At 72.7% G+C, this 24,686-nt stretch overlaps 4 protein-coding genes across 4 annotated transcripts; 1 reads left to right on the plus strand and 3 right to left on the minus strand.

Annotated features, from left to right (window-relative positions):
- Positions 1-5,356: 5,356 nt before the first annotated feature.
- On the minus strand, positions 5,357-5,686 carry AURANDRAFT_16650 (hypothetical protein; the record flags this gene model as incomplete). Its single annotated transcript, XM_009037620.1, has 1 exon — positions 5,357-5,686. A coding segment is annotated over one exon (330 nt), but the record flags the coding sequence as incomplete, so codon positions are not given.
- A 7,556-nt stretch (positions 5,687-13,242) lies between these two features.
- Positions 13,243-18,514, minus strand: AURANDRAFT_71313 (hypothetical protein; the record flags this gene model as incomplete). The annotated part of the gene is made up of 4 exons (XM_009037619.1): positions 13,243-13,843; positions 14,043-14,933; positions 15,002-15,370; positions 15,447-18,514. The coding sequence occupies 4 exons, from the start codon at positions 18,428-18,430 to the stop codon at positions 13,345-13,347; spliced, it is 4,743 nt and encodes a 1,580-aa protein (XP_009035867.1).
- Positions 18,515-18,924: 410 nt separating this feature from the next.
- Positions 18,925-19,932, plus strand: AURANDRAFT_63070 (hypothetical protein; the record flags this gene model as incomplete). The annotated part of the gene is made up of 1 exon (XM_009037278.1): positions 18,925-19,932. One exon carries the CDS (start codon positions 18,925-18,927, stop codon positions 19,930-19,932), a length of 1,008 nt encoding a protein of 335 aa, XP_009035526.1.
- A 1,844-nt stretch (positions 19,933-21,776) lies between these two features.
- On the minus strand, positions 21,777-22,576 carry LHC33 (putative plastid light harvesting protein; the record flags this gene model as incomplete). The annotated part of the gene is made up of 2 exons (XM_009037618.1): positions 21,777-22,206; positions 22,360-22,576. 2 exons carry the CDS (start codon positions 22,569-22,571, stop codon positions 21,810-21,812), a joined length of 609 nt encoding a protein of 202 aa, XP_009035866.1.
- Positions 22,577-24,686: the final 2,110 nt, after the last annotated feature.

Below are 24,686 nucleotides of genomic sequence, written 5' to 3' on the forward strand. Positions count from 1 at the left end.
CCTGGGCGAGCGCGAGCGCGGCGTCGACGGCCGCCTTGAGCTTCGCGGGGACCGCGACGCCCGCGGCCGCGTCCGCGCGCGCCGCCGCGACGGCGTCGCAGGCGGCGGCGAAGTCCCGCTTCGTGAGGACCTTGGCGAGCGCGAGGAGGAGCGCGAAGTCCGCGAGCTTGGCCGCGAGCCGCTTCTTCGACGGCCGGTCGCCGAGGTACGCGGCGAGCGCCGCGGCCGCGCCGCGCTTCGTCGCCGCCGGCGACCGCGCGCCCGGCGACGCCGCAAAGTCCGCCGCGAGCACCTCCGGCGCGTCGAGGGGCGCGACGGGCACCGCGCGGTAGAGGAAGCGCGGGTCGATGGTCGTCGCGTCCTGTCGCTCGACGACGACGACCTCCGTCGCGTTCACGGGGTCGTCGGGCCCGTCGCCCTGGAGCTCCGGCGCCGCGAGCACGCCCTCGGCGGCCATCTGCACGGCGAGGGGCGACGCCTCGAAGGCCTCCGTGTCGAGGCCGGACGCGCCGGACGACACGACGAGCGTCGCGAACGTGAAGGGCCCGCCCGCCGCGCCCGCGCGCCGCATGGCCTCGGCCTGGAGCGCCGCCGCGGACGCGACCTCGCGCGCCGAGAGGACGAAGGACGTCGCGCCGGCGTCGCGGGCCGCGCGGAAGAACGCGCAGCCGACGGCCTCGAGGCCTACGAAGCAGGATGGTCACGATTTCTCATTGGTTTCCCACACCACATCTCTCGAAAATCACGGGACGCCGCTCGACGCCCAGCGCGGCCGCGACCGAGAAGACCGCGTCGTCGTCGGCGCCCGCCTCGTGGAGCGCCTCGACGTGCACCGTGCCGTTGTTGCGGCCGGTTCCGCGGCGGCCCAGCAGCCAGGCGCGCGCGGGCCCGCCGGCGCCGCCGAGCGCCGCGAACGTCTCGACGGCGTCGGCGCCGAGCTTGGCCGCCTCGCAGACGCGGTCGAAGGACTTGACGTAGAAGACGGTCTCGCGCTCCTTGACGAGCGCCTTCCACGTCTTCGCGTTGGCGTGCGTGTTCGTCCGCTCGCGCCTCGTGCCGCCGTGCTTCGCGAGCGCGGGGTACGGCGAGAAGAACGGCGCCGCGCGCCCCGCCTCGGGCGGCGCCCGCGCGGCGCAGGCCTCGCGCGGCGCGTAGACGACGGAGCCGTGGACGACGTCGAGCTCCGCCAGGGTCGCGTCGTCGTCGGCGGGCTCCGTGCAGGCCTCGTCGAGGAAGAGCGCGCTCGTGTCCGTCTGCTGCTTGAGGTCGCGAAGCGTCGGCGCGTCGTCGCCGTCAAAGGCCACGCGGCGCAGGGCGCCGCTCGCGAGCCGCACGCGCACGACCATCTTGTTGGGATTGCATGTCGCTCGCGGGAGCAGGAGTGCGGCGGCGAGCAACAGCGCACGGATCGGCACCATGCTCGATTCTCGCAGCAACGAGATGCAACATCGACCTTTTGGCCGGCGCCAAGGCAATGGCCGCGCGTCGAGCAGGTTGTTGACCGATCGTCACCCGCGAGAGACCGCTCACAAGACAGATGGAGGACCACCGCTTCGAGCTCGGCGGCGCCCTGCTCTCGGCGTTGATCCTCGAAGCCATGAACAACACAAAGCAAACACCCCTCTTCGGCCTCCTCTTCGGCGCGTCGCGCGTCCGCGCGGTCGAGCGCGTGAGCGACGAGGACGAGCTGCGGTCCGCTAGCGAGCGCGTGACGACGGCGCTGCGCTTCGCGACGGCGCGCGCGCCGCTCTTCGACGCCGCGGGCGCGGCCGACGCCGCGGCCGTCGCTTCGGCCGCCGCGGGCGCGACGGTCGTGGGCCTCTGGGTGTCGCGGCCGGGCTTCGGCCCGACGCCGTCCCTGCGCGACGCCGCCGCGCTCGGCTCGCTGCGCGCCGCGCTCGACGCGCCGCACCTCGTCCTGTTCGGCGTCTCCGTCGCCGCGGCGGACGCGTCCGTGAGCTACCGGTGCGTCGCGGCGCGCCCCGGGTCGCGGGACCTGCGGGTCGTGCCCGCCGTCGTGCGGTCGCTCGAGCACGACTCGCGCGCGGACTACGCGCTCTTCGACGGCGCCGCGCTCGACGACGGCGACGCGCCCGCGCCGGAGGTCGACGTCGCCGCGGCGCCCGCGGCGCGCGCGTTCGCGGCGGCGCGCGGGCGGCTCGACGCGCTCGTCGGCGAGGTGGGCGACCTGGAGGCCGAGGTCGTCGCCCTCGAGCGGGAGAACGCGGACCTCGAGGCGTCGCTCGACGAGCGCGACGCCGCGCGCGACGCGGAGCGCGAGCGCGACGCGGAGGCCGCGCGCGCCGCGGCGGCGGCGCGGGAGCGCGAGGCCGAGGAGGCGCGCGTCGCGGCGGCCCAGGCGCTCGTCGAAGCGGAGCAGGCGCTCGTCGCGGCGGAGCAGGCGCGCCTCGACGCGGCGCCTCCGGAGCTCCTCGTGCCCGCGGCGGTCGCGGCCGACGTCGACCTTTTGACGCTCGCGGACGGGCCCGCGCCGCCGCCGGCGGCCCTGGACCTCCTGGACCTGCCGGCGGTGCTGCCGCCGCCGGCCCCGGACCTCCTGGACCTCGCGGCGGCGCCGCCGCCCGGGGCGTCGGACCTCGCGGCGCCGCCCGAGCCCGCGCCGGCGGCGGCGCTCGACCTCCTGTCGCCCGAGGTCCCGTCGTAACACGCGGTAATTTGAAGTGCAATATGATTCACAACTCCATCAAGCTTGTTTACGTCGCGGGGCTCCCGCCGGCGCAGCAGACCGTCTTCTCGCGCGGGGGCAGGGGCGGCCCCGCGCGCTCGAAGGCGAGGAGCTGGGCCTCGAGGTCGCCGATGGTCTTCGCGTGCGCGTCCTGCTGGTCCTTCATGGCGCGCTCGAAGGACGCCTCGGCCTCGACGAAGGCCGCCTCGCGCTCCTTGAGGATCTTGTCGAAGGCCGCCGTGAGCTCCTCCTCGCGCGCGCGCAGCGCGGAGAAGAGGTTGCCGTCGTGGCGCTTCGCCTGGATCGTCAGCGCGGCCTCGCGCGCCTCCTCCTGGAACGCGTGCTGGCGCGCGACGGTGTCCCGATGCTCCGCGGCGGCCGCGGCGGCGAGCCGCGCGTGGGCCGCCGCGGCGTCGGCGACGGCGCCGGCGTGGCGCGCGTCGAGCGCGTCGACCGCGGCCGCGTGGAGCGTCGCGAGCTCGGCCTCGCGCGCCTCGAGGGCCGCGAAGACCGCGCCGTCGGACTTGCGGCCCATCTCCGCGCGCGCGGCGTCGAGCTCGCTCCGCCGGTCCGCCTCGGCGGCCTCCGTGTGCTCCTTGAGCGACACCTCGTGGAGCAGGAGCAGCGAGTCGAGCTCCTCCTCCTGGAGCCTGGCGCTCTCCGCGAGCGCCGCCGCGTGCGCGCCGTCGCGGCTCGAGAGCTCGTTCGCGTGGTGCGCCTTTAACCGCTTCTCGAGCGCCGCGAGCCGCCGCCCGTAGCCCTCCTCGCGCTCCTGCTCCGACGCCGCGAGCGTCCGCGCCGCGGCGGCCTCGGCGTCGGCGAGGGCCTTCTCGCGGGCCGCGTCTTTTGATGTTGCCAGCGTCGCGAGCGCGGCCTCGTGCGCCCGCTTCAGCGCGTCCTCGGCCTTCGCGGCGGCGGCGAGCTCCTCGTCCTTCGACGTCGTCAGCGTCGCGACGGCGGCCTCGTGCGCTTGTTTCAGCGCGTCCTCGGCCTTCGCCGCGGCGGCGAGCTCCTCGTCCTTGGACGACGTCAGCGTCGCGAGCGCGGCCTCGTGCGACCGCCGGAGGTCGTCGACGGCCGCGGCGTGCGACGCCGCGCGCTCGTCCTTGGACGCGGCGGCGGCGGCGATGACCTCGTCCTTGGACGCCGCGAGGGACGCGAGCGCCCGGTCGTGCTCCGCGCGGAGCGCCGCCGCGGCGTCGGCCGCGGCGTCGAGCTCCGCGGCCTTGGACGCGGACAGCGCGTCCATCGCCGCCTCGTGCTGCTCCTGGAGCGCCCTCTTCGACGTCGCGGCCGCGTAGAGCTCGTCGTCCTTCTGCTTCGCCAGCGCCTCGACGGCCGCGTCGTGGTCCTCGCGGAACGCGCGCGCGGCCGCGCGGACCTCCGCGACCTCGGCGTCCTTCTCCTCGCGGACGGCGGCGACGGCGGCGGCCTGGGCCGACGCCGCGGACGCCCGCGCGAGCGCGTCGGTCTCGCGCGCGGCGGCGGCGGCGTCGGCGAGGGCCGCGGCCGCGGCCTTGAGCTCCGCGACGTCGTCCTTGTGCCTCCGCAGCAGGAGCGCCTCGCCCGCGTCGCGCGCGGCGTCCGCCTCCTTCCGCGCCGCGCGGACGGCCGTCGCCGTCGCCTCCGCGGCGCCCCGCTCGGCGGATCTGCGGCCCGCGTCGGCCTCGGCCATGAGCCGCGCGGTCAAATCGTCGAGCGCGCGCTCGTGGGCCGCGGCCGTCGCCGCGGCCGCGTCCGCGGTCGCCTTCGCCGCGGCCGCGAGCGCCCGCTCCTGCTCCCGCGCCGCCCGCGCCTCCAGCGCCTGCGTCGCCGCGGCGTGGGCGGCGTCCTTGGACCGGAGCGCCTCGGCGAGGGCCTCGGCGTGCTCCTTCTTGAGCGTCTCCGCGGCGACGAACGCGTCCATGCCCGCGGCGTCGAGCGCGGCCTCGTGGCGGTCCTCGAGCGCGCGCGCGGCCTCGGCGTGCCTGCGCTCGAGGCGCGCCTCGAGCGCGAGGCGCGCCGTCGCGGCGGAGGGCGAAGCCGGCGCGTCGCCGACGACCTCGGGCGCCGACACCTCCTCGGGCGCGTCCGCGTCGACGAGCTCGCGCAGCACCGCCGCGTGCGCGGCGTCGACGGCCGGCTGGAGCGCGGACACGTAGGTCAGGCAGGCGTTGCCGTCGGCGACGTCGCCCGGCGCCAGGAGGCGAGGCACGCCGTAGGCGTCGCTCGCGCGGTCGAAGGCCGTGGCGCAGTCGCGCGGTCCGTCGCCGGTCGGGTCGTAGGCGTGCCTCCGGGGGTCGCACGCGTGCAAAATCGCCAGGAAGACGCGGCCGTCGCCCAGGGCGTCCGTCGTCGCGAGCCGCGGCCTGGGCAGGATAAGGGTGATTCAACGTCGCTTCAATGTGAGTGTTCCGCGCGCGCGCGTCCCGGAAAAGGCATCCACGCTTCGAGAGCGTTCCGAGAGATGATCGCTCGTCCAAAAATCAGCCGAAACGAGTGAAAAACGGCCGAGATATCAGGCTTTGAAGTTTGGAATTTCGCTCTCTTGTCCTGCCCTGGCCGCGGCAGGTCGTCGAAGCCCTCGACGAGCTCCTGGGCCCAGTCGAGCAGCGCGCGGCGGACGACGCGCGCGGCGCCGTCGACGTCCCGCTTCAGGCGCGCCGCGAGGCCCCGCGCGGCCGTCGCGCAGACGAGGCCCCAGACGAGCGCGAGGATGAGGTCCGGCTTGCCGTCGTAGACGTCGCGGACGCCGATGTTCACGACCTTCACGCCCGCCTTGTCGATGGCCTTGAACGCCATCGACAGGTTGCCCATGTGGTAGACCTCGCCACGCCGCCGGTCCGGACCGCCGCGCGAGAAGGGGTCCATGCCCAGGGCCTTGAGCAGCGCGCAGAGCACGACGCCGTCCCGGAGCTCGCCGTAGAGGTCCTCGACGACGGCCTCGCCGGACCCGTCGGCGCCGAGGCGGTTGTTCACCCAGCGCGTGAAGACGGCCTTCTGGATGTCGCGGTTCACGACCATGCTCCGTCGCCGCGCGCCCAAGGACGCGGGCTTCGCGGCGTCGCCCATGCCGGGCAGCCGCACGGGCGGCTCGACGTTCTCCGCCATGGTCGAGCGGCCGGCGACGATCTCCGCGTCGATCGAGACGGGCAGCCCACGTCGACGAGCTTGACGGAGCGGCCGGCGACGATCTCCGCGTCGATCGAGACGGGCAGCCCACGTCGACGAGCTTGATTTCAAGTGAAAAAGACTCATGGTGCGCGGCAACGAGTTCAGCTTCTCCTTCAACGGTTTCGTGCGGAGCTCCGGAGCGGGATCGATCTATCCAGATCTGATCGATCTCGGTCTGTTGGCTGCTGCGCCGGCTCGATCACGCGACGTTCGCGATCTGAACACGACGTTCGCGCGATCTGAACACACACTACCAATGACCGCGCTGTTGTCTGGCGTCGACCTCGCGCGCGCCGTGCTCAAGGCGAAGGACCGCTACGAGCTTCTGTCGCTCGGCTCGAGCGAACCCATCCGCGTCGGGGACGATGGCTTCCTCAACGTCGAAGACGAGGACGTGCGCCGCGTCTACATCAAGATGAGCGTCAAGATCCACCCGGACAAGCTGCGCGAGTTCCCGGAGGCGACGAAGGCGTTCCAGGCGCTCGTCCGCGCGTACGAGCTCTGCTGTAAACCCGACCTGCGCGAGGACGAGAGCGACGACTCGCGCTCCGGCGGCGACGAGAGCGACGAGGAGGAGGAGGAGGAGGCCAGCGACGACGAGAGTGACGACGACGACGAGGCCGCCGCGGAGGAGGCCGCCGCGCCGGCGGCGCCGCGGGCGCGCGCCAAGGCGCCGACGAGCTACGCCGAGGTGGACTCCGACGAGGACCTCGACGAGGACTCGGACGAGGACGAGGCGCCGAAGAAGCGCGCGCCGAAGCGAGCCCCGAAAGCGAAGGCGGGGAAGCAGCCCCCGCGGAAGAAGAAGCCGCCGACGGCGAAGAAGAAGAAGGCGCCGCGGCAGCGGCGGCGGCGGTCGACCGCGGCGAACACGCGCGGCGACGCGGCGGAGCGGCGCACGGGCGTGTCGTGCCCGCGGTGCTCGAGCGGCTGGGGCGACCACCTCCGCGGCGAGGGCCAGGAGGGCCTCTACACGGAGTTCATGCGTGGCGCGCGCCGGGTGTCGTGCACGTCGTGCCTCTTCGAGTTCGGCTGCCTCTCCGCGGGCCACGCGTGCCCGGACTGCGGCGCGCCCTTCGAGTACCGGCCCCAGCGCTTCGACGCGGCCTTCGTCTGCTCGCGCAAGAGCTGCGGCGCGACGTTCTCCGTCGCGCGCTTCGCGCTGTCGCGCGCGGCCAAGGCCGGCGAGGCGGACCGCGAGGCCGACGAGTCGCGGAAGCGCAAGGCCGAGGCGGCGTCGCGCGCGCGCGCCGAGCGCGCGGAGAAGCTGCGCGACGACGACGACGACGAGGCCGCGCTGCTCGAGCTCGGCGCGTTCATCGTCTCCGAGGAGTGCCCGCGCTGCGGCAAGCTCTTCACGTCGGGCCACAAGAAGCACCTGGCGACGTGCTCCGTCGCGACGAAGCCCGCGGGCAAGCTCAAGGGCGCGTGGCTCGTCGGCTCGACGTCGTCCCGCGACGGCGACTACGTCGCCAAGCCGCGGAAGCCCGCGGCGAAGAAGAAGAAGAGCCCGGCGGCGAAGCCCGCGGCGGCGCGCCCGGCGGCGAAGCGGCCGAAGAAGAAGGCCGCGGCGAAGCGACCGAAGAAGGCCGCGGACTCGGACGAGTCCGACGACGACTTCCTCGCGTCGGACTCGGACTTTGACGCCGCGCCGCGCAAGAAGCGGCCCAAGAAGGCCGCAAAGGCCGCGAAGCCCAAGGCCTCGAAGCCCAAGGCCTCGAAGCCCAAGGCCGCGAAGCCCAAGGCCGCGAAGGCGCCCGTGAAGAAGAAGATCAAGAAGTCGGACTGGTCCGACTCCGACTCGTCCTTCGCCGACTACTGATCGCGGGGACCCCGAGACCTAAGACGCGCCCGCGCACCTAGCGCCGCTTGCACTTCTCGCGCGTGTCGAGGCGCACGAGCTCGGCGGGGACGAGGTCGCCCGCCGGCGCGGTCCCCGGCGGCAGGGCCTCGATGGTGACGACGCCGTCGAGGCTCTTGGGCAGGAGCCGCTCCAGCGTCTTCAGCGCGCCCGGGTCGACGGCCGCGTAGCACGCGTCGACGTCCAGGAACACGTCGCCGACCCGGTCGAGCGCGACGCCGAGGTCGTCGAAGACGTTGTACAGCGCGACGTCGCGGAGCCCGTCCGCGGAGATGCGCAGGAGCGTCGCGTAGGCGCCCGCGTCCGTCGCGTCGGCGAGCTCCGGGTGCGTGAAGACGATCCGCGCGCGGCGCGCGCCGTCGTAGGCGCCGGCGACGACGGCGCCCACGTCGCCGCGCGCGTCGAGGCGCTCGGCCACGTCGGCGGCGAGCGCTTCGTCGAGGAAGGCCGTCGCCGTCTCGTCCCAGGCCTCGGCCGCGGCCACGGCCTGCTGCTCGAGGTCGTCCGCGGCGCCGCGCAGAATCATGTGGAGCGATGATGCGCGCGAGCGCTGGAACGCTGCGGCACTCCCGAGCACGCACAGCAAAACCGTAGGTGATCTCATGCCAATGGTTCAACGATTCGGTGCTCGAACGACGATGCGACGACGGTGGGACTTGGCGGGCGTCGAGGGTTATTGCTCGTCGAAGCAGTGCATTGAGATGTTCAACAACTGTACGTTTCCTTCTCGTTTCCCCTGCGACAACGCGCTGGGCAGCCCATTTGCGGCCCATCATGGACAAGATCACGACGGCCGAGTGCAACCGCGTCGTGGCGATCTTGGAGGACTCCGTGGAGCGGTTGATGCTCCTGAGCTACGTGCCCGAGGGCGCCCACGAGGCCATCCTCGGCGAGCTCGAGGCCGGGCCCTACGAGCTCTTCAGCCGCCACTGGGACCTCGAGAAGCGCCACGGCGGCGGCGAGCCCGTGGGCCGGGACCTCACGGAGAGCAGTCGGTCCATCTGCCGGACCCTGCGCGACTCGCCCAAGACCTTCGGCGTGCTCCAGCGCTACAGCGTCGCGCGGCCCGAGGCGGGGCTCCGGTTCATCGGGCACCTGCTCGACCTCAAGACCATGTTCGGCCGCAAGCTCGCGCGGACCAACGAGGACGAGGAGCGCTACCAGGACAGCATCGCGAGCGCCCAGCTCCGCACGAAGGCCGCCGAGGACAACCGCGCGGCCATGGAGCGGTGCATGGCGTCCGCCGCGACGTCCAAAGCGCGCGAGCTCGAGGCGGCGAGCCGCGTCTTCGGCGACGTCAAGGCCGAGTGCCTCAAGTACGAGAGCGAGAACGAGGCCACGCGGGGCTCCTTCGAGAGCGAGACGGCCCTGCGCCTCGGCGAGATCTCCGGCGCGCACGAGAAGCTCGTCGGCGAGGCGTCGCGGCGCGAGGGCGAGCTCCGCGCCGCGCTCGACGACGCGCTCCAGCGCGGCGTCGACGAGGAGCTCGTCTGCCGGCGGAAGCGCAACAAGCTCGAGAGCGAGCTCCAGGAGGCCATGGCGCGCTACGACGAGCGCATGCTCGAGATGAGCGAGCGCATCGCCGAGCTCCGGGGCAAGTACGAGGCCGAGCGCGCGGAGTTCGAGGAGCTCCGCGAGTACTTCGACATGATGGACAAGGACAAGGCCATCGAGGACGAGGAGGAGGCCGTCATCGCCGCCCAGAAGAAGATCGAGGACGAGAAGCACCGCCACGTCGAGAAGCTCATCATGCGCATCCAGGCCGTCTACCGCGGCCGCGTCGCGCGCGCGGCCGTCGTCGACAAGGGCAAGGGCAAGAAGGGCAAGAAGGGCAAGGGCAAGAAGGGCAAGAAATAAGCTTTATGCGACGACGGGCGGCTCGAGCTGGCCCCGGAGCGCGCCGGCGGCCCGGCGCCGGCCGCCCGCCGTGAGGCCCACGGCCTCGTCCGTGCGGACGAAGTGGCGCTCGTGGAGCCTGTGGGAGAGGTCGAGGTCGTCGACGGCGAGCCAGGCCCGGGGGCGGCGCTCCCGGACGGCCTGGAGGATCTCGGCGGCGCGCTGGTCGGCGAGCCTCGCGAGCTGCCGGTCGAGGCTCGAGGGCTCGCCGGGCCGCGACCGCGCCGCGGCGACGACGGACGTCGCGCCGACGGGCGCCTCGATGCCCGCGGCCTCGAGCTGCTGCGCGAGGAGCCGCGTCATCTTCGCGACCAGGCGCCAGGCCGACGAGAGGATGATGCGCGCGCCCGGCACGGCGTCCATGAGGCCCTTGAGCTCCGCGAGGGCGCCGGCGTCGAGCGCCTGCCGCGACACCGTGGGATCCGACGAGTTGTTGAGCACGCCGTCCACGTCCAGGAAGACGAGGATCTCGTTCTGCGGCGGCTTCATGGGCGCGCGGACGGACCGACACCGCATGGCCGCTGCGCAGCAGAAGGGGCTGCCCAAGATGCACCGTTGGTTCACTAAAACTGCAAGCAGCCCCGCGCTCTGCGGCGCGATGGGCTTCGGCCTCGTCTGCCTCCTCGCGTTTGGCGCCGCGGCGGCCGACGACGTCTGCGAGCCCGGCTCGACGACGTGCGACTCGAATTTCAGCAACGCCGCGGGCGACGGCGTCCGCGCCGCGCGCGCGATCCTGAGCCGCTACGCGAGCCACAAGGAGGCGCTCGCCGACGAGGCGCCGATCGCGCTGACCTCGCCGCCGCCGCCGCCGCCGCCGCCGGCGGCGGCGACGAAGGGCACGCCCGCGGTGACCAAGTACGCGAGCCACGAGGACGCGGTCGCGAACGGCGCGTCCGTGCGCCTCGACACGCGGCCCGTAGGCGCCGCCGCGGAGCCGCCGGCCAAGCCCGCGCCCAAGCCGCCGCCCGCGGCCCCCGAGGCGCCGCTCGAGCCGCCGCCGCCGCGGGCCAAGCCGGCGCCCGCGGAGCCGGACGCGCCGCCCGCCGCCGCGCGGCGGAGAGACGACGCGGCGCCGCCGCCGCCGAAACGCGAGCCGCCGCCGGCGCGAGCGGAGCCGCCGCCGGCGAAGGAAGCGGAGGAGCCACCGAAGCGAACGGAGCCTGCGGCGCGAGCGGAGCCGAAGGAAGCGGAGGAGCCGCCGAAGCGAGGGGAGCCGAAGGAAGCAGAGGAGCCGCCGAAGCGAGGGGAGCCGCCGAAGCGAGCGGAGCCCGTGACAGTGACGAGGCCCGACGCGCCGAAGCAGCGAGACGATTCGCGGCCGCCGGTCGGAAAGAAGCCCGACGCGCCGAAGCAGCGAGAGGAGCCGGCGCGAGTACCACCGGCCACCGCGGAGAAACCGACCGAGCCAAAGACGAAAGAGGCGCCGCCACCGGCCGCCGAAAAGCCGAAGCGACGAGATGAGTCGCCGCACTCAGCTGAGAAGAAGCCGCGAAAAGAGCCGTCGCCGCCGGCCGAAACGAAGCGACGAGACGCATCGCCGCCGCCGGCCGAAACGAAGCAACGAGACGCGTCGCCGCCCTCGGCCGCAGAACAACCGAAACGACGAGACGCGCCGCCGCCGGCCGCCGAAAAAACACCGACGCGGCCGTCGCCGCCGTCGCCGGCGGCCGCGGAACGCGCGAAACCGCGAGACGAGTCGCCCCCGGCCGAAACGGCGCGCGCGCCGCCGCCGGCCGCCGAAGCGCCGAAGCACGACGCATCGCCGCCGCCGGCCGCGTCCGTCTTCGTCGAGGCCGTGCGCGGCTGGCGCGCGGCGGCGGCGCGCGGCGACGTCGACGCCATGTTCTCGCTCGCCTTCGCCTACGACGAGGGCGGCGACGGCGTCGCGGCGGACCCGGGCGAGGCCGCGCGGTGGTCCGCGCGCGCCGAGGCCGCGGCCGCGGCGGCGCTCGACGGCTTCGCGGACGACGGCTCGCCGACGAAGTGGACCTACCGCGCGGACGCGCCCGTCGCCGTCGTCGGCGTCGCCTGCAAGGACGACAAGGTCTTCGTCGGCACGCAGCGGGGCCTCGTCGCCGTCGCCGCGGCGACCGGCGGCGAGCGGTGGGCCGCGCCCGGCGCGTTCTGGAAGTCGCGGCCCCTCCCGTCGGGCGACGGGGCCACCGTCTTCGCCGGCACGCGGTCCGGCGCCTTCGTCGCCCTCGACGCGGCGACGGGCGGCGACCGGTGGCGCCTGGCCGTCGGCGACGTCGACTCGACGGCCGCGGCCTCGCCCGACGGCCGCGCCGTCTACTTCGGCGGCGACGACGGCGCGGTCCGCTGCGTCACGGCCGCCGGCGCCGAGCTCTGGGCCGCGCGCACGGGCGCCTTCGTCGTCGGCCGGCCCGCGGTGAGCCGCGACGGCCGCGCGGTCTACGCGGGCTCCGTCGACTCCCGGGTCTACGCGTTCGCCGCGCGCGACGGCGCGCGGCGCTGGGTCTTCGACACGGGCGGGCCCGTCGAGGGCGGCCCGGCCGTCTCGGCCGACGACGCCGTCGTCTTCGTCGGCTCGCACGACGGCCGCGTCTACGCACTCGACGCGCTCGACGGCTCCGAGCTCTGGCGCTACGACGCGGGCGGCGGGTCCCGGCCCGTCGGCGGCGCGCCGGCGCTCTCGCCGGACGGCGCGCTGCTCTGTGTGCAAATCAAATCTTCAACCCGACTTCAATGTGCGCGTATTCGAATGCTTTGACACGAGCACTCCCGCCGTGCTTCGAGAACTCGCTGAGAGCAATCGATTCGTCCAAAAATCAGCCGAATCGACTTCGATTTGACCGAGCTAGAGAATTTCAAAGTTTGGTCGGGACGTCCCAGCTCACTGGTTGATTTGCACACAGGCGCTCCTCTACGTCGCCGCGCACCGCCGCCTCGTCGCGCTCCGCGCGGCCGACGGCGCCGAGGTCTGGGCCTTCGAGACCGGCGACGTCGTCGAGGGCGACCCCGTCGTCGCCGGGGGCGCCGCCTACGTCGTGTCGCGCGACCACGCGCTCTACAAGGTCGACGCGGCGACGGGCGCCCTGCGCTGGGCCAACGCCGACGCCAAGTGGGCCTCGGCGCCCGCGCTGAGCCCCGGCGGCGACGTCCTCTACGTCGCCAGCCGCGACCGGCGGCTCCACGCGCTCCGCGTCGACCGCCTCGACGCGCGCGCGGACGCCCAGCGCGACGCCGCGGCCCTCGCGCGACGGTTCGTCGAGGCGGAGGCTCACTAACGCGCCCGGGAAGGTGTGAGAATCCTGATTAGGGGCCTACCGCCGGGAGTGGCTCTGGGTTGGCCCGGAGGGAAGTTTCAAGTGAGAAAGGGTGAGACGACGCCGGCGCGCGCGTGTATCTTGAGCTGAAGTGCCTCAGAATTGCCGCACAAACTCGTTGGATGATTTGGCTCACCTCGAGCGAGGCACCAGGCTCCGGCGAGCCTGAGGTCGAATCCCCAAACCCCCGACTCCCGCGGTTCCTCCCGGGCCCCCTACGTTTAGAGACGCGTCAAGCCAAACTTTACGCACGAGCTCATTAAAACGGCCTCCCCGCGGCGTCCGGCGCTCGGCGAGGTCCCGAGACGCGGCCATCGCGGCCAAACCGGTCTAGCCGGCGGCAGGGGGGGTCGGTCGTGAGGGCCTTATGTATTATCGCGCGCGCGCTCTACGGGGAGGGGATTCACAGGTGTCACAGGGAGCGGGGGTTCGGCGCCGAAGCCCGATTCGAAGGCGGCGCCTCAGCCGAAGACGGCGTCCTCGTCGTCGTCGTCCTCGGGCGCGTCGTCCGCCTCGGCTTGGAGTTGGTCGATGATCACCTCGTGGGAGCCGCGGGGCAGCTTGATGGCGACGGTCGACGCGGCCTCGGCCGGCGCGCCGGACTCGCAGACGCGGACGACGTCGAGGCGGCCTTCGACGCCCGCGCGCTTCTTCGCCTCGACGGCGCGGCACATGACGTCCAGCAGCGAGTCGCCGGTGATGGCGTGGACGCTCTGCGTGCGCTTGCCGAAGTCGCAGCCGACGATGGCGCAGTTCTTGTGGATGCAGCCCCTGTCGCCGTCGCGGTGCTCCGCGCGCCAGTGCTTCTCCGCGTCGGCGGTCGAGATGGGCGCGTAGTTGCGCTTGAGCTCCTTGTAGGTCATCTGGCGCGCGCCCGTCGCGGGCCGGACGACGCGGAGGCGCTCCGTGTCGCCCGGCGAGTAGGACGCCACGCGCACGGCGAGGAGCACCTGCTTGAACCTGTGTGGATATCAAAGCTTCAACGCGACTTCAACGCGCGCGTATTCGAAAGGTTCGACGCGAGCTCTTCGGCTCTGCTTCGAGAACTCGACGAGCGCGATCGATTCGTCCAAAACTCAGCCGAATCGACTTCGATTCGGCCGAGCGAGAGCATTTCAAAGTGTGGTCGGGACGTCCCAAACCAGCGGTCGATATCCACGCAGGCTCGCGCTTGAGCTTCGCCTGCTTGTCGCGCGCGAGGTAGAACGAGTTCCGGAACGCGTCGCGCGAGATCGCCGACTTGAGGTCGTTGACGACGCCCCAGTCCTTCCGCTGGGCCGCCTCGCGGCGCTTGAGCGCGTCCGCGAAGGACGCGGCCTCGTCGAGCTCCGCGCGCGCGGCCTCGAAGTCGCAGCCGCGGTCGACGTGGACCTCGACGCGCTCGACGCCGCCGCCGACGTCCGCGCGCGCCGCGACCTTGACGGACGCGCCCTTGAGCGTCCGGATGCCCTCGTCGAGCGCGCCCTCCTCGCGCCGCTTCTCGATGACGTCCTCGGTGAGGCGCGCGAAGAGCTCGAAGAGCAGGTTCTGCTGGCCCAGCGGCATGCCCAGCAGCCGGTTCAGGAAGCGCGCGACGTGGGACGTGCGCGCGCCCGGCTTGTCGAGCTTCGCCCAGCCGTCGACGTCCATGCCGAGGCGGTCGAACCAGAAGCGCGCGGCGACGGGCAGGTCGATGTCGCGGAGCGCGTCGCGCTTCTTCTTCCAGAGGTCCGCGTCGGGGCCCTTGTCCGTCGCGCGGCAGTGGTCGCTCCACTTGCGGCACTCGGCGACGGGCACGTCGCAGACGGCGCAGTAGCACCGCGCGCACGCGCGGCGGTAGGCGCCGAGCTTCCCGAAGGGGTGAAGCGCGCAGTCGTGGCGCTTGTGCGCGAGCTGCGCCGGCGCGGCCGTCATGACGACGTCGTCGTCCTCCTCCTCCTCCGCCTCCTCGGCGCCGTCTTGCTCGCCGCCGTCGTCGTCCTCGAGGAACGACAGCGACACGTGGATGCCGCCGTCCTTCTGCTCCTTCACGCCGCCGTCGATGAGGTCCATGATGCGGTCCTTCTCGCGCCTACCGAACGCGGTCCGTCAACGATTGTTCGTCGTGTTCCCGGTCAAAAACCTCTCGAAACTCGCGACGCCGCCTCGCGCTGGGGCACGGCGGGCAAGGCGAAGGGCGGCGTCTGCACGCCCGCGAGGACGCGGAACATGTCGAGGAGCGCGCGCGAGCCCTCCGGCGAGTCGTAGTTGAACTGCGTCATGCCGAGGCCCGCGGCGCCGACGGTCGCGCGGCGGTCGCCCTGCGTCACGGCGCCCAGCGTCATCAGCCGCTTGGCGACGGCGGACGCGAAGCGCCGCTCGCCGCCGACGCTGGAGATGAGGAACTTGTACTCGGGCGCGGACGCCTGGTTCGACCGGTGCGACCGGCCCAGCTGCTGGATGGCCTTGTCCGCGGACCAGGGCAGCTCCATCGTCACGTGGACGCGGCGCCGCGTGTTGCGGAAGCGCCTACGAAGCGCGACGGTGACGACGTCTCGTCGGTTCCCCGCCCGAAATCTCTCGAACGTCGTCGCGGCCGCGGGACGCCGGGACGCGCTTGTCCGCGTGGAGCGAGATGCCCGCGGACGCGGCCTCGGAGATGATGGCGACGAGCTTCTTGCCGCTGTTGAACTGCTCGCGCTCGTAGAGGTTCGCCTTGTTCCGCGCGCCCTCGCTCACGCGGCGGACCTCGTGGCGCACCTTGTCGCCGTCGCGCACGAGGCCGCCCTGGCGGCCCGTCATCTCCGCGACCTTGTCCGAGCCGCCGAGCTCGTGGATGAGGCGATCCAGGACGGAGTTCGGCAGCCGGAGCGCGTGCGCGGCGTCCTCGAAGGTCCTGCGCAGCTCCAGGTTGAGCTCGAAGTCGACGTTGTCGAGCGCGCCGACCTTGGCCGGCGCCTTGGCGAGGGCCGGCTTGCCCTCCTTGGCCTTGGCGGCCTTGGCCTGGAGGTCGGACTTCTGGGGCTTGCGCTGGTAGGACCGCCGCTGCCACGCCGCGGGCTCGTAGACCTCGACGACCTCGGTCGGGTCGCTGGGCTTGTAGGCGCTGCACCGGCTGCAGAAGTTGCGGAGCGCGTCGTTCTGCGCGCCGCAGGCGGCCTCGCGGCAGGTCCAGCCGCCGCCGTGCGGCGCGACGTCGTCGTCGCCCGTGAGGTCCAGGGGCTTCTCCGCGGAGCAGGGCCCGCGGAAGGGCGCGGGCGCGGCGTCGTCGTCGTCGTCGCTCGAGATGTCGAGGGGCAGCGCGGCGGACCCGCGCTCCGCGGCGGCCGGCGCCGCGGCGGCCGCCGCGGGCGCCGCGCGCGTCGGCTTCGCGGGCGCCGCGCGCGGCTCGGGCTTGACGAAGTCCGCCGACGTGACGTAGCCCTCCGTGCCGTCGCTCATGGCGTCGTCGTCGTCGTCGACGACGACGGCCTCCGGCGCCGGGGACGCCTCCGACGACGCCGGCGACGCGCGGCCGGACGACGTCGCCGAGGCCCGGTCGGACGCCGACGACGCGTCCTCGGCCTTGGGCCGCCGGAGCTTCTTCTTGAGCGACGGCTCCGCGTAGGAGACGACGGGCTTGGCGCGCGTCGCGCGCGTCGGCGGCGCCTCGACGTCGTCGTCGTCGCTGTCGTCGAGGAGGCCCCGCTTCTCGCGCGCCGGGGGCCGCTTCCGCGGCGCCGGCGCGTCGTCGTCGGACGAGCTGTCGTCGAGGAGGCCCTTCGCCTTCCGCGGCGCCGGCTTGGCGCGCGGCGCCTTGGCGGAGCCGTCGGCGAGGCGCGTCTTCTTCGCCGCGGCGGGCTCGCCCTCGGGCGGCGCGCGCTTCTTGGGCTTCTCGTCGCCCGAGCCGTCGTCGCCGGAGTAGTCGTCGTCGTACTCGATGGACCCCGCGGCGCGCGACTTCGTGATCTTGTCGAAGCGCGGGCTGCCCTTAAGGAACTCGACGGTGTAGAAGGGCGCGTCCCACTCGGTCAGGACGCCGACGCGCGTCCTGCCGCCGCAGACGAGGCGCACGCGCGTCTTGCCCAGCTCGACGTTGTCCGCGGCGCGGTCCGCGCGCTTCGCGGCGGACTTGCCGAGGGGCGCGCGGCGCTCGAGCGTGCCCTCCATCTTCGCCGGCAGGGAGAACGCGCGCTTGATGAAGCCGAGGAGCGTCGCGAGCGGCGCGGACACGAAGTCGTCGAACTCGTCGCCGAACTCGGCGCGCGCCGCCGTCGCGCGCGCCTCGCCCGTGCCCAGGAGGCCGATGACGACGCACTTGCCCGCCGCGAGCGCGAGCTTCGTCTGCTGGACGACGGCGGGCACCTTCGTCGCGACGCACAACTCCTTGAAGAAGCGCTGGTGCGCGCCCCAGAACGCCGACCACAGCTTGGCCTCCTTCGTCGGGCCCTCCATGTCGTCGTCGCTGTCGCTGTCGACGCCCTTGAAGTCGCTGCGGAGCTGCTCCGTCTCCGAGAGGAACGTGATCGCGCGGTGGAGCTCGGACCAGAGCTCGGCGGCGTTGTCGAAGATCTGCTCGCTCGACGCCTCCATGACGCCGTCGATGAGCTCGAAGGAGCAGTCCGCGAAGGACAGGCTCCGGGAGAGGAGCGCGCCCTCCTTCTTCAGCGCCATGGCCGTCGCCTCCATCATCGCCGTCGCGTTCGCGCCGCGGACGGCCGCGAGGAAGTCGAGGAAGCTCTCGAAGGGCGCCGTCTGCCCCGTCGGCGCGTCGTCGAGCTCGTCGTCGTCGTCGCCGGCCTCGCGCCTCCAGAGGCCGAGGCGGCAGCAGTAGCCGACGTGGTTCGGCTCCGTCGCCGCCGTCGCGGACGCGTAGACGACGCGCGCCCGGGGCAGGCGCGCCTGGATGTCCTTGACGGCCTGGCCCGTCTTCGTCGGCCGCTTCGGGAGCTGGCCGTTGACGCCCGCCGTCGGGTAGAGGTTCTTCGCGCGGTGCGCCTCGTCGAAGAAGAGGCAGCCGTCGAAGTCCTTGCCGCACCACTTGGCGAGCTGATCCAAGCGCCGCTTGCCGTCGCTGTCCTTGCTGATGAGCAGCGAGTAGGTGACGAAGAGCACGCCCTCCTTGAGCGTCGGCTTCTTCGAGGCCTTCCAGTCGTTCAACGCGCGGACCTCGATCTTCGGCTCGTTCACGTCCTTGAGGTCGCGGCGCGCGTCCTCGACGAGGTCCGCGGAGATGGACACCCAGACGTGCTTCTTGCGGCCGCAGCGCCAGTTGTTGTGGATGATGCCCGCGAGCTGGCGGCCCTTGCCCATGCCCGCGCCGTCCCAGAGCGCGAAGCCCGCGCGCGACCCGTTGGCCAGCGTCTTCTCGTGGCGCATGGCCGCGTAGACGACGGTCTCGAGCTGGAGGCCGCTGAGGAGGCCCTGCTCGACGACCTTCTTGCTGATCTTGATCTCGGCGTTCTCGACGTCGATGTCCGGCGACTCGACGGCGGCGAGCGTCGCGTTCTCGACGACCTTGTCGGGGTGTTCTTTCGCGTCGGGCATGGATTTGAGCAGCTTGTGGGGCACGTAGGTCTGGAACTCGACCTGCTCGATCTCCTCCTCCATGTCCTGCGCCTCCTCGGCGCGCGCCTTCTTCGGCGACGGCTTCTTCCGCGCCGCGACCGCGCCGCCCGCCGCGTCGTCGTCCGCGTCGCTGGCCTCCGCGGCGGCCTCGAGCGCGTCGTCCTCCGCGGCCGCGCCGCCGGGCGAGAATGCCTCCTCTTCGGAGTCGCTCGCCGGGGCGGGCGACGCCGGCGAAACCTCCGGTTTGACGCGCAGCATTTTCGAATGGCGTCGGCTCGGCGAGTGCTGCTAAGCTCGGCGCTGGTCACAGAGTGGTGCTGGCGAGCTGTGGGCGAAGCGGCGGCTCCAGAGTGCGGTACTAGGACCGGCCCCAGGCGCCGTGCGACGAGCCTGCGAATGATCCCGCTCTTCGCGCTCGACCACGGAGAGCGAAATGCTTGGCTTGAAATCGGCACCATTCACCTTGAACTTTAGAGCATTACCAGGGCAGGATGGCATCCAGGGCTGCCACCGCGCGGGCTGCCGCCATGCACCGAATGCGTCCAGGGAAGACGATAACCGCCGCGCGCCGCGCCTTCGCCGCGAAGACCCGCATCGCCGTGCTCCGCACGGGCGACGCGCTCCTCGGCTACGGCGGCATCGCGGACGCTTTGTTCCGGGGCGCGGATGGCGACGTCGATCTGGCGCTCGTGGCCGTCGCGGCGGACGACTCGCCGGGCACGCTCTTCGACGGCGTGAGCGACGACAGCCTCATGGCGGCCGCGGACGCCGTGCTCGAGGGCTACGGCGAGGACGTCGCGCCGACGGCCGAGGACGCGCGCGTCGGCGCGGCGAAGCTCGTCCCGGGCGCCGCGGCGCGCGCGCGCTTCGACAACGTCCAAACGGGGGGCCCGTTGGGGTTCACCGGCTACGACCACACCTTCGCGGCCGGCGGCTGGGGCCCGGCGCGGCTCCTGGCGACCGTCGTCCGCGTCGGCGACGACGGCGCCGTCGACGTGCGGGTCCCGGGCCGCGCGGCCGACAACGGCGACCTCGGCGGGCGCGCGACCCTGGTCGAGGAGGACGCCGACGGCTACGTGGCCCGGCTGCCCGCGGACCGCGTCGACACCTACGCGCGCTTCTACCCGCTGAATCCGCAGGCGCCGCGCCGCGTGCTCCGCCACGCCGTCGCGCTCGTCTGGCCCGAGCCCCTGCCGCTGGAGCGCGTCGAGTTGTCGCGGAAGGGCGGCGTATTCGCGCTCCTGGACGGCGGCGTCGCCCTGTCCGTCGACGGTCGACGCGTCCCGCTCGCGGACCCGACCTACGCCGTCGTGCCCCGCGACAAGCGCTTCGGCGGGTTGGTCTGCTACGCCGTCGGGTTGTCGACGCTCGTGGGCTCGATCATGGCCGCGCACCCGAACGTCGGCGGCAGCCCGCTGTTCCTCGTCGGCGCGCTGCCGGCCGTGGCGTCGATGTGGGCGGGCGGCAATTGGACAAGTGTCTGGCGCGCGCTGCCGGCCGCGTACGGCGGGCCCGACCGGCCGCCGTTGTCGCGGATGAAGTAAACCGCAGTCCTACGGCTGTTTGTTGCGTCGTGGCGTCGCCTTTCTCTCTCTAGCGCATTAGGCGACACACCCCGCCTACGCGCCTACCTTGGGCGGGCACGGGCACTGGGGGGCCCACTAAAGCCGCAAGTAAAGCCGCACCTTTGCAGGATCAACATGCCGACATGCATGGCTGCAAGGTCGGCGCGCACGTGCACAGCCGCGAGCTCCGGCGGCTGTGTCTCGATCAAGGGAGCCCAGCGGCGCCGCCGAGAAGTTCGCGCCGGCCCACACACACACACAGTTGGCCGCCGAGAAGCCCGCCGTCACACACACATGCGCGCCCTCCTGGTGGTCGCCCTCGGCGTCGTCGCCGCGAACGTCGACGACCGCATCGGGGACATCCTGGACCGGCGCCTGTCGTCGCCGCAGGACCTCTGCCCGTCGTCCGCGCACGGCGGGTCCTTCATCGGCCTCGTCGTCGACGACGTCTACACGGTCCGGGCTCCCCAGGACGGGTCGCCGGAGCGCTGGGAGCTCGTCGACGAGACGACGGTCACGGAGGACAAGCGCGTCGCCAACAGCTTCTGCGGCGTCTACCTCCAGGTGCTGCCCGACGACGGCGACGACTACAACTCCGTCTTCGGCCCGAAATCGTTCGTCTGGACGGCCGTCGAGTTCAAGCTGCGCGTGCCGGAGAAGGGCACCTACACGCTCTTCGCGCGCTGGTCCGGCGGCGACGTCGTCGGCGGCGGCGACAGCTTCTACGTGCTCGTCGCCGACGCCGCGGGCAACGTCGTCGAGGGCGCGCCGACGTGGAAGGAGAAGAAGGTGCCCATCGACGAGACGCCCGGCGCCTTCAGCGGCTGCTGCTACGACACGTCGACGCACGCGTGCCCGTGCTCGACGGAGCTCGAGGTCGACGGCAAGCAGGCGTGCGAGGACAGTGAGGGCTACTGGGTCGCGACGGCCGACGCGGCCAAGTGGGGCGCGACGTGCGTCGCCGGCGAGGGCCTCATGGAGCCCATGGCGCCGCTCTGGTACGAGTTCGCGGGGCAGGAGTACGGCAACGTCATGGACTTTGACTCGGAGCCGTGGGACGCGACATGCGAGGCGCAGGGCACGGGCACGGCGGACAGCGGCCGCGACGAGGCGACCTGGGAGCTCGAGGCGGGGACCTACACGATGAAGTTCTACCCGCGCGAGGACCAGGGCAGGACAAGAGAGCGAAATTCCCAACTTCAAAGGCTCATATCTCGGCCGTTTTCCACTCGTTTCGGCTGATTTTTGGACGAGCGATCATCTCTCGGAACGGTCTCGACGCGTGGATGCTTTTTCCGGCACGCGCGCGCGCGGAACACTCACGTTGAAGCGACGTTGAATCACCCTTGTCCTGCCCAGGCGAGGACGGCACGGCGCTGGACGCCATCTACGTCGCGCCGTTCGGCGCGTCGCCGCCCGAGGGGCTCGTGCTCGCGGAGGGCCAGTCGTCGACGTGCCCCAAGTCCGCCTCCTCGTCGTCGTCCTCCTCCTCCGGCGGCGCGCGCGCCTGGTCCGTCCTCGGCTCCGTCGTCCTCGTCGTCGCGCTCGTCGTCCTCGTCGGCCTCGTGGTGTCGCACCCGAGGGTCCGCGCGAAGTTCGTCGGCTTGGTGAACCGCGCGCCCGCGGAAACGCCGGGCTCGCCGACCTACTTCGAGATGAGCACGGACGGCGGCGGCGAGCGCGGCGAGGCCTTCATCGTCCAGGACGCCGGCGTCGTCTGACGGCGGCGGCGCGCCTCCCCTGTGTCCCCCCCCCTCGTCCGTAGCACGCTGTGGCCCCCGCCGCGTGCGAGACCGCGTCCCTTTACCCGACGCGCGCGCGGCCGCCCGCCGCCGCGCGCCGTCCGCGCGCGGCGCTCAGAAGTAGGGGAAGCCCTTGCCCGTGAGGACGGCCTGGGTGACGACGCCGGAGAAGGCAAACATGGCGAGGCGGCAGTGGGTGATCTCCTTGAGCTTCATGTCGGCCTTCTTCTCGGGCGTCGAGCAGAAGTCGAGCGGGTCGAGCCCGTAGTCCCCCGGCTCGCGCGGGGAGCCCATCCACATCATCTGGGCGACGCCGGCGGAGAGGATGACCTCCGTGAAGGAGAGCCAGAGGAAGAGCTGCTGCATGGCGCCGTACTTGCACGCGACGTCGTGCGCGAGCACGGAGGACACCTGGTGCATGTCGCCGGGGAGCGTGAAGCCGAGGTCCGTCGCGACGAAGCCCGTCCACGCGAGCATGCAGATGCGGCCGTGCTTGATCTCCGCCTCGCGCCTGGGGGTTCGGCGCGTGAATTTCGAGCGCGCGGCGCGCGGAAAAGCGGTCCGAGGAGCGCGGGCCGGCGACGTCGCGCGCGCGCGTCCCCGCGCGGCGCGACGTCCCCAGCGTCGGGCGCCGCGGCTTGTTGCGAAGACGCGGGCGCGGCACAGCCACTTGACGTCGAAGATCGACGTGAAGCCAAACGGATCGAAGCCGACGTCGCCGGCGTAGGTGCCGTCGAGCGCCTCGGGCTTCTCCATGAAGGGAAGCGCCTCGGACGCCTGGTAGTTCATCGCCACGGCGCTCTTGGCAGCCGGGACGGGAGCGACGAGCGCCGAGGCGCTCGCGGCGAGCGAGATCAGCACCAGACTGCGGGCCATATTGCACGATCCGGGGCTCAAGCTGTGCCAAGGCCTGAGATCCGCCGGCGCGCTGCCGGGGGTCTTTGCCCGGCTCGACGCGATGGAGGACGCATCGCCGGCCATGCATCCCGAACGGAGCGCCCGCTTCAGTCTCGCGGAGCCACACGGACCAGCCCTGCGCGCCGGTCAGGCTCGCACCTTAGCGCGTCGGTCGCGCCGCGAGACCTGTCGGGAGCAAGACCCCCGGCCACTCAGCCTCAGGGAGAGCCAAGCCAAGGCCTGCGGCGACAATGAGCTGCGAGAGGTCGCGCTGAGCGTCTCGAGCAACCGTCCACCGCAGCACCGCACCAGCCGCAGCCATGCCGAACCAGGCCAAGAAAGCGAAGAAGCCCGCGAAGAAGCAGAAGAAGCTCGCGATCATCCCCGGCGGCAGCGACGCCGAGTGCCGCGAGGCGCTGGCGGCGCGGCTCGCGGCGCACATCGCCGAGGCCGAGCCCGTCGCCGAGCACGCGTCGCGCGCGGACGGCGCGCTGCTGGCGCTCGAGGCGCGCGAGGAGGCCGAGGCCGCGCGGCGCGCGGAGCTCCGCGAGCGCGGCGTCGACGACGACGGCTGGGAGGTCGTGACGTACAAGAAGAAGGCCGTCAACGCGGAGCCCAAGGCGCCCAAGGAGCAGCGGAAGAAGCGCGCCCGCGACGCGAAGCGCGTCGAGGACGCCGACTTCTACCGCTTCCAGGTCAAGCGCCAGCGCCTCGCGGAGATGCGCGGCGAGCTCGACGGCAAGCGCGACGCGCGGCGGTCCAAGGCGCCGAAGCGCAAGGGGTTCGAGGCCTAAGGGGGGTTTTGTGTGTCGTATGGTGCTGCTCCGTCGTAGAGGACGCTACTGGGAGCGCGGTCGTCGTGCTGGTAGTCGCAGCGAGGCCATCGGCGCGACGACGTCGCACTAGGGCGTCGTTAACATCCGCGGCGCGCGCGGCGCGCGGACGTCCGTCGTCGCGCGCGGGGGCGAGGCCGCCGCGACCTTCGCGGGCGTCGTCGCGGGCGCTCGCTCGTCCGCGGGCCGCGCGAGGACGGCGATGGCCTCCTGCAAATCCGCCTCGGTAAATCCGCGCTTCGGGTCCGTCTGGACGAAGCGGTCCGCGAGGTGCTTGCCGCCGAGCTCGCGGTGCAGGTCGCGGTCGTCGACGACGACGAAGCGCCCGCAGTGCTCGGCCGCGTGGGCCCTGAGCCACTGGAGGATCTCCGCGGGTCGCGCGAAGGCCCGGTCGCGCGCGAGCGGCGTCCAGCCGACCATGGCCACGCCCAGGCGCTCGAGGCGTTTCTGCACGTAGGCTCGCGCGTCGGGCTGCGCGCGCCAGTCGCTCGAGAGCACGACGACGGCGCGCGGCGCCGCCGAGGCCGCGAGCGCCTGCACGCGGCGCAGGAGCCGCCCCTCGATGCGGTCCGCGTAGTCGTCGTCGTCGTCGCTCGCCTGGGACGCGTTGTCCCCGTCGCTCGCGACGTCGCCGTCGCTCGCCTGGGACGCGTCGTCGCCGTCGCTCGCGTCGTCGCCGTCGCTCTCGTCCGCCGCGCCGATTCGATTGACGACGCCGTCGACGTCGAGGAAGATGATCGGCGGCGCCGAGATGCTCAGGCCCGCGAGCGACAGCGCCGGCGCCCGCGGCCGCCGGCGCGCGAGCACGCGCCAGAGGCTGTAGCCGTCCTGGACGCCCACGAACTCGAGCACGAGCCGCCGCAGCACGCCGTCGAGGCGCTGGAGCACCATTGTTGCGTCGCGGCGCGGTGTGCTTGACTCTCGGCGCGATATGCTTCGGCGCTTGAGGCGCGCAGATCAACCGAGCGCGCGCCGCATCGCAACCGATACTTGAGTGCAAGAGTCAACGGTGAAGTTAATAAAGAACCCTCACTAAAAGTAAAGCAGTTAATTTTGACCCCTCGAGCTATGGGAGCTATTGGCACTTTTTTTTTGACTTTTTTTTTTGGAGGCTCCTACGCGCCCCGGGGGACCCCCGGGGCACCAGGGGGTGGGGAAGGGCGCTGCGACGCGGCGGGTTGTCGAGGAACTCGCTTTAGCGCGCGTGCGACGGCCGCGTGTCGCCCCCGCGGGGGACCGCGCGGCCCATTAAGACGGTGGG

This window comes from Aureococcus anophagefferens (genome assembly GCF_000186865.1).
Source record: "Aureococcus anophagefferens unplaced genomic scaffold AURANscaffold_6, whole genome shotgun sequence".
Classification (NCBI taxonomy): Eukaryota; class Pelagophyceae; order Pelagomonadales; family Pelagomonadaceae; genus Aureococcus; species Aureococcus anophagefferens.